Source organism: Macaca fascicularis, chromosome 11, assembly GCF_037993035.2.
Source record: "Macaca fascicularis isolate 582-1 chromosome 11, T2T-MFA8v1.1".
Taxonomy (NCBI): domain Eukaryota; kingdom Metazoa; phylum Chordata; class Mammalia; order Primates; family Cercopithecidae; genus Macaca; species Macaca fascicularis.
The window spans coordinates 9,992,623-10,001,541 of NC_088385.1; the positions used below are offsets into that span (position 1 = coordinate 9,992,623).

General features: G+C 41.1%; 1 protein-coding gene across 1 annotated transcript; it reads left to right on the plus strand.

Annotated features, from left to right (window-relative positions):
• The first annotated feature begins 5,341 nt into the window (after positions 1-5,341).
• On the plus strand, positions 5,342-8,331 carry LOC102129554 (salivary acidic proline-rich phosphoprotein 1/2). The gene is made up of 4 exons (XM_045364669.2): positions 5,342-5,440; positions 6,372-6,407; positions 6,767-7,086; positions 8,241-8,331. Exons 1-3 carry the CDS (start codon positions 5,377-5,379, stop codon positions 7,066-7,068), a joined length of 402 nt encoding a protein of 133 aa, XP_045220604.2. The 5' UTR covers positions 5,342-5,376; the 3' UTR covers positions 7,069-7,086; positions 8,241-8,331.
• Positions 8,332-8,919: the final 588 nt, after the last annotated feature.

Consider the following 8,919-nt stretch of genomic DNA (forward strand, 5'->3'; position numbering starts at 1 on the left):
GTCTCGATCTCCTGACCTCGTTATCCACCCGCCTCGGCCTCCCAAAGTGCTGGGATTACAGGCGTGAGCCACCGCACCGGACCAATTTATGGTTCTTAAGCAGGAGGGGCAAAAGCTTTCTTCTAAGATAAAACATACATGTTTACCTAAACAAAGTGAGTCATTTATTAATCACTTTAACACAATCCCTCTTTTAAAAATAGTAGCTTACTTGTTTGTACATTTTAATAAAAATGTGAGACAGATGTATGTTCCTTTGTATCTTCTAAAGGAGGTTGTGATTGTATTTCTCTATGAACTCAGAGAAGGAGCAATTGAAAATTTTAGAATTCCCCCTGGCATTGCTAAGGCAGACACTTGACTTTAGGCTGGTTAGCACTCCTTTTCAGCCCCAACCACTGAGGAAGTAATGAGGGGGAAGAAAATAAAATATCATTTAGGTAAACAGATAAGGCTGGTCCTTGGAAATGCTGCCTGCCTGAAAAAACACAGCTACCAGAAAAGCAGAGCAACTTGGGGAAAAACAGACTGCAGAAGCTCCCTGCACAAAAAATCACAGCTAGGGTGTGCCTGCCCAGATAAGCCACAGAGAATCAGGCAAGGTAGCAAAGTCTGGCATAGAAGCCCTATGTACACAGTGGGCTCCGTGGCACTTGCAGAGGGAGCAAGGGGGCTTACTTAAAACAAACACACAATTATACAAACAAAAAGCTGCACTTTGTGCTTGCCTAGAGACATATCCACAACTACATACATAACTACACACATACATACATAAGACATATCCACAACTACATACACAACTACATACATACCTAAGAATTGTGCAGGCAATTTTATAGATAAGAAAAATAGCTACTGAGATGACAGCAGTTTTCTATAAAAACTCTTGGATTCAACTGTAAAACTGGCAATCCACTTTGACTCCCCTCTCCACTGCAGAGAGCTTTCTTCTTTGGTGTATTAAACTTTTGCTCCAGCCTCAACCTTTGTGTCCACACTCCTTAATTTTCTTGGTCCTGAGACCATGAGCTCGGATAACACCTTAGACAATGAGACCAGTGACCTTGACATGTTTCAGTAACACCAGCTCTGGGGCCAGGACACAGGAGACACTCTCAGATAGAAGACTGAAATTTGTGTAAGTGGTATACAAATTTATCCCTTTATAGACAAATCTCAGACCGGTCTCTCTCTCTAAAATCTCGTTAGATTTTAGAATCTAAAATCTAACATTTTAGATTCATTATGATTAGAATCAACGTTTGGTCCATTTAAAAGGGTTTGCACAAATTTTGCCAATGCTAACATGGCTCACCAGAAAAATGCATGTAGTGTATATTAAGAAAGCACATAGCGCATCTACATTGACAGGGTGTTCGTAATCCACCCCCAAAAAAGGAATTAATCGTATGAGTGTCTTTATATGAAGGCAAGAGGAAAATGGGTTACAGGAAGCCTATGTAAATGAGCTTATGATTTAAAACAAACATATTTACTCAGAAAAAAAAAATTTCTCACTTCACCTGTTAAAGTGTTAGGAAAGTTTAACTTTGATAATTTCCTAATACGAGAACATATGTTTCTTCTGTGAGCCTCATTCCTTCTCGCACTGTAGTAACGAAATGAATAAATGAACAGCAAGTAAGTAGTGGAGCACAGAAAGCTCTGAGAACTGACTGCCTTCTATTCAACTTACTACATTTATGAGAACTTCGATATGTACCTAAGTCATGTCATCTATAAAATTAAGGTAATACTAACAATAGTAACTCCCTAATAAAATGGTTTTGATGATTAAATGGAATATAGTAAATGCTTAACCAAAGTTTTCTATTATAACCAATTTGGTTAGAAGTGGTGGAAAGAACAGAAATACGCTAAATTGGCTGGGCACGGTGGCTCATGCCTGGTAATCCCAGCATTTTGGAAGGTCGAGGGGGGTAGATCACCTGAGGTCAGAAGTTCAAGACCAGCCTGGGCAACATGGTAAAACCCTGTCTCTACTAAAAGTACAAAAAGTTAGTTGGGCGGGGTGGTGGGTGCCTGTAATCCCAGCTGCTTGGGAGACTGAGGCAGGGGAAATGCTTTAGCCCAGGAGGCAGAGGTTGCAGTGAGCTGAGATCGCATCACTGCACCCCAGCCTGGGTGACAGAGCAAGATACCATCTCAAAAATAAATAAATATGTATGCTAAATTAATTGTGATATATAATATATACTTATGGATCAACATCAAATTAAAAAAAATAGAAGACCACCATAATAATGTCAATAAAATTTTTAGACAAGTCAAAGCAAGCTGAAATCTCAGAGACTATTATGTTTATTTGCTAACTGTATTATTAGATTGCTTAGTTGGTGCAATTAATACAATAATTCTTCTAATTTGCAACACTGCCAGACACCAGTGACTCAATGCAACTCACTGACTCTCAGAGAAGTTTATCCCCTCTGCCAATGTTTATCTTTCTTGGCAAATCATCTTTAGTGCTCCAAGCAAACTAGAGGATGGTGAAGCTGAAGAAGATTCTACTTTCTGTTCCATGCAGAGAGCTTCCTGGTATTCAAAAAAGAGTGGGCCATGTGGGTGTGAAAGAGCTGAGGGGTGAAATTTGGATCTTATCATAAGTGCAGAAGGAAAACCAGGGGATTTGAAGCACAAATGTGATATGACCTAATTTCTACTTTTAAATGATCACTCTGATTGTTGTGAGGAGACTGATATGGGATGAGCTGGGGGAAGAATGTTACCAAGACCAGCTGGAGGCTGTTAAAGTCCTCCAGGAGAGAGCATCATGGTTGAACAATCACCTTCTAGGAAAGGTCATGCGAGTGGTCATATTTGGGATGTATTTTGAAGGCGGAAGCAATTAGATCAGCTAATGATGGAGGGAGTGAGTTTTGAACCACTAGGTAAATACCTGTCAGTAACTGAGAAAATGTTGGGATGTGTTATGAGAGATGAATCCTAAAATTTCATATGTTGAAGACTGACCCTTCAGGGCCTCAGAATGTGAACATCCATAGTAGAAGGCAAGTGTGGTGCTGAGGGCTGCCACTCACCTCTAGGCGCTCAAGCTCCTGCAGCAGTCCTGCTTTTCCCTTTCACCCACCCACCCTCACTCACAGACAGTGTCCCTTTCAGCTTTTCCATTACCTCTGTTTTTGATTTGTCTGGTGAGAGCATAGCTGATATTTATGCTTTCCGGATACACTAGTCTCTTGCTGATTGCTGAAATTGGAGAAGTTTAGGGAACAGGCCTGAGCTGAGTGACCTTTAGGAGCATTTCCTGTTCTTTTCCTGTACTCTGCTGCCAAGAAGAAACCTGTCTTGCACTAGGCCTGCAGATTTCTCAGTTGCCCACATCATCAGGCAGTATCTGCCTGGCACTCCTCTTTGTTCCTTTTCTCTGACCTTCATTTTTGACATGATGGTTGACCTGGCGTCACCTAGGCAAGACTGCTCACTTCCACCTCCTATGGAAAACAGTATCTGGTGAAACCAGAGACAATAATCTCCCTAACACACTGGGAGCTGCTGGGCTCAAGCAACTACTCTATGCTTAAGATGCAATTCATAAAGCCCAGCTAGAAGTGATCCACTTCCCACAGGGCCAGAGAAGAATTGACAATTAAGAAGGCATTCCCCCTCAAATCGGTCTATATTTATTCCAGGGAAAATAACAATCTGTCTGGGTCCCTTACAAGAACAATGTTGTATGTAGCAAAATCTAATCTACTAGGAAGGCTTCTTGTATTATTATCTGCAACTCTTCAGAAGGGCCAGACCAGACCCTCGTATGCACAGCACAGGATCCACTCATGCACACCTGGCTAGGGGCTTGTCTTTATGATTTTCTGTCACATGGCCTCTCAGCCATGCCTCCAATGAAGCTATCTTCAAATAAAGACTAGCCATGCACAAAAAGTGAAAAATTACACAAGGCCTACACAAGGTCTGAATTGGAAAGTGCAGCTGGTGATACTGACTAGTATATTTTATGAATTGATGAACACGGAATTTCTAGGTATCCCGGAGCAATCAGCAGCTGAGGAGAGAGCTACCAAATCAAGACCCTGACAGGGCTTTTTGGAAACTTAATTTTTTATTGTCAAATTATACAGAAAAAAATGAAAGTAAAGGTAGTGAGGAGCACCATACACCATCACTTAGAAGAATAAGTAACGGACATTTGTGTGGGGAGAAAAAAAAGATATAGGAAGAAAAGTAAACATGGCAAGGTAGATTCAGAATACAAGATATAGACAAATAAGTGTGAGAAAGAAAGAGTATTAGAATATTATAGATAAATATCCTCTGTGTGAAAGAACACTCTGATGAAACACATGATACAATTACTGAGTAAAAAACAGAAGACCAATCAATCCAAGGCAGATAACATTACAAATTATCTTAGTTGAATGTATAATTGTGGCGATTTAATTATCAGTGATGACAACTATAATATTTATTAGAAGAAATAAAGTAGAGGATGAATTATATAGAATATTCTGGAGAAAGTAGAGGTCTTAGCTATATGACATTGTCTGGCTCACTTAGGGAACCATATATTCAGTTTGTTCAGGTCTAGAAATCCCTTGGTGGTTTCTGTGTTCAGTTTTGTTTTAATAAACCATAAAGATATTTTTAAAATACAAATTTATTAGCTTGCCTGTGTTGTACAGCACCAGGGCTTGCCTGAGTGTAGTGAGATCCACAGAGTTTGGACAGTTCCTGTAGCCTGAGCAGGCTATGGGGTAACTTTCTCACATCTATGTGTGCCCAGGAGTGTGCTGTCCTCACACATCTCACAGATAAGCAAGACCATCTCTATTACATGAAAAATTTAGCTAAATGTGAAAATATCCATACACACACACATTACGAGAGATGGAAATAGGCTACAAAAAGAGTCAGAGATATTGACCATCTTCACTGTTAGCTGTAGGATAGCTGCCCACCACCCCGACACACCGACACAAACACACACACACAGAAACAGAAAGCACAGTGGAAATCAGAATAGTAGTCTTTCCAAACAGATTGAAAACCAAATGATGTCGAAAGTTCAATTCTGACACTGTGCTGATAGCTTGGACACAGTTCTGTCAAAACATTTATCCAAGTCATAGTTGTACCTTTTAGATATTATATACAAACAACGTCCTACCCAACCCTTCCTGCTGGGCTAGAGTCCCAAAGAAATGAGGGATACACTTGACCTGCAGTAAGCAAAGCAGAACCCAGTCTCTGAGGTGATGAGGCCCACCCAGTAGGGAGCTCAAATGCGCCATTGTTCTGCTTGTCTTTATAAAGGGAGCTGACACGTTCTCCCAGCACAAAGTTGGGAGTGACTCCAGAGCCTCCTGCAAGATGCTTCTGATTCTGCTGTCAGTGGCCCTGCTGGCCTTCAGCTCAGTTCAGAGCTCAAGTGAAGGTAAGACCAGTTGGGGGAAGAGATTGTGACTCTGATTGGGGTTTACGGGCAAACGCTATAGAGGGGGAAAGTGGAGGGAAGAGAGGAGGATGAGAAAACAGATGGGACTGCAGAGTTCTCATGCCAAGGATCAGAAGACCTGTTGTGCCTTCATTCCTCATCAAGGCCTCATAGTTTATTGATTGCACAAATAGAACCCGATAAAGAATTTGTACCAGGGGAGTGAGAGAGTGAGATTTGCATTTATAGAGACATGGGACTGCTGTGAAGGACGTGGAGAATGCAAGACAGAGCCAGGGAAGTGCAGCTGTGATGATCCTGTACTGATCCCGGTAGACAGGGATGATGCTGGCCTTGCTGTACAGTGGCTGAGCATCATGAAGGAGATAAACACATGTCAGAGCTACTGCCGAGACAGAGAAATGGGTAAAACACTTGTCTCTGTCTACATAGAGATAGACAATAACCAGAGTGAAACACTGGCATTTTCTTCTCTCCTGCATGTAGTATTTCAAGGTGCTGGGAGTGGCATGCTTCAGATTGTATCCAAGTGGTTACTTCTGGTGGCTCCTGTTGAGAAAGCTTGCAAACATAAGCAACATATTTACAGATGAAAGAGGGCAGAAGAATCCCCAAATATGTCATTGAAATACTCAGGGCAGTTTAACTAAATAAGCACTAAGGCTTGAGGAATCATAACAGGACCAACAGGGGCCCTTCTCTGTTGAGTTCCTGGTTGATGCTCAGTGTAGTAACAACCCTGCTTCCCCTTACGTCTTGCTCCACTTCCAGTAGCATCAGACAGTGACTGATGAGGCCACAAACGGACATGCACAGGGTGTTATCAGAGGTCCCTTTTCCTCGTAGAACACTATGAGCCCTGAAAGATGCACGCAGTAACTTTTCCCATCATCCTCTACTTCTTTTCTAGATGTCAGCCAGGAAGACGTTCCCTCCATAATATCAGGTAAATTCCAATAAATTCTCAGTAAATTTTGTCTCCATTTTTTCCTGAAGAATTGATGAATTTTCAAGTGTCTTCTTATCAACATTTTCTTCTCAGGAATTGACTAATGTCAGTGCCTCAGAGATATAAGTAGTTTTCTCCCAACCTTGATTCTGGGGACCATGAACAAAGAAATTTGATTTTTCATCACCCTTATGTGGATGAAGAGGAGTTCTAATCAGGAAGCCTTGGGAATCGGGGAGGTTGGGAGTTGAGACGCAGGTCAGGGAGAGAAGGGCTCTGTGGTGAAGACAGAGAGGTATGAACACAGGAGGGTTTTCCAGCTCTGAGCTCAGCTCTTCTTGTTTCAACTCACACAGATGAGGAAGACTCTGACCAGTTCATAGATGAGGCGCATCAGGGACCACCTTTGGGAGGACAGCTATCGAAACACCCTGCTGGTGATGGAAACAAGGATGATGGCCCTCAGCAGAAACCACCCCATCACGGAGGCCACCACCACCGTCCTCCACCTCCTACAGGAGAGCCACAAAACACACAGAAACCAGGAGGCCATCACCATCATCGTCCCTCACCTCCTCCTGGAAAGCCCGAGGGAACACCTCCACCTTCCCAAGGGAGCCGCCCATCAAGACCTCCAAAGGAGCAGTCTCCCCAGTAATCTAGGATTCAACGACAGGTATTATTCCAGTTTATTATCCATCGAAGGCTCCAACTGCTACAGCTCTCCAACTTCATTGTGCCAATGAGTTCATTGAAAAGCTGTTATGATTGCCTTGTCCTGGAACACATTTCTAAAAATTGTTATTCAGATATTCTTGTATATGGTATCAAGATCCTGTGTTTTACAGAAGCTCTTGAAGGCAATTCTGATTTTGGAAATCACTATCTTCAAATTACATGTCTTAAATAAGGTTGATGATGAGGGTGGTGTAGAACCATGTTCTCCTTTTGGCTTTCTGTTTTCTTTCCTCAAACTCAAAAACTCCCATTTAAAGTTTTCACCTGGACATGCTTTGCTCAGTCCTGCCTCACATCAGGCTTTCATGTCCAGTATTCCCACTAAATGGTCCTTGAACTTTCAGCTGTTAAATGGTATCTCATTTTTAAAATACTTACATTTAAAGTCATACATGCATAAGCTAACAAAAACTAATCTCAGTGAACAAAAAGGTACAGAGCTAAATAGTAAGAGCGTAACTCATCTTTCTTCCCTTCTATCCTTCTCAAAACCCCCATCTTTTACTCTTTGGAATCTCTTTTTGGAAATATTTATTGCTACATAAATATATATAATGTTTTTATTACAACCACTTATACCATACTCTATATTCAGATTTGTGTCTTATTCATAGGAAAAATTGATTGTTTAGAAAACATTCACATGAGTTCATTTAGATCTCTTCAGTGTTTGTTGGTTAGTTTGTTTTTACAATTGTATACTATTCTATTGTTTGGTGGTTCCAAAATCTATTTAACCAATCCCTGTCACTGGACATTGAGGCTGGTTTCACATTCTCACTATTACAGGATATGTTGCAGTGCCTATCTTTGTAAAAATAGCCCTTACATAACCAACAGCAACAAAGCGTGAACAACATAACAATACTTGTTTCTCTTTCTCATCTAAGCAACAGTTTAAATCACATTACCTGCAATGGCTTAAAGAGTGAACAAAGAAAATCTTACTAAGGAGAAGGGGGCTGTAGAAGGGATAGAGGGCAAGAGTAAGGACTTGCATCTCCCTCACTGCAGTACACCAGTGAGGGATTAGACATTTCCTGCCAGGTCAAGTGTTGTCTATAATCTTCCTTGTTTGTTTGTCTTTTTCAGGAAGTGAATAAGAAGAAAACAGTGTTTCAAACGCCATGACACACGTGGTCATGCTCTAACTTCAGTATACCAATAAAACAATCAGCTTGCAATTTCTGATGGTAGTGTCTGTTTCTGAGTGTTTGGGACTCTGGAATCTGAGAGCCATGTTCACATTGTACGAACATCCAGGACCCCTTCTCCTTTATGTTTCCAGCAAGCTTCTCCCCTCCTTATCCTTAAGTCATCTGCCTGGGGAAGGAGTTCCACTGTTTTCCTTCTCTGTCTTCTATAGCTCGAATTTAAATTGTACAATTATTTTCAGGTCATTTCCTGATATCCAATAAGCTTATGAATGTAAGAAAAACAATATCAGTGAAAGAAAGTCCCAGAAACTGAGAGAAATTTTAACAAGTTCAAAAGTAACCAATTTTGTTTTCTAGGGAAATGAGTATGGTTCTATGCCTCTATTCCCCAGAAGCCATTAGACCTATTTTCCCCTATTTTATCTTTGATCAGTTCTTTCCCTGCCTATGAGTTTTACTATTCTTAAGAAAACCTAAATGGATTTCATCAGAGGCAGCATGACTTGAATAAGCAAAGAATTTGGAATCTCTCAGATTGTAGTTTAACAACTCTCTCTTGCTAACTCTGGACTCATAGGAAGCTACTTACATCTCAGAGCCTAAGTTTCCTCTTC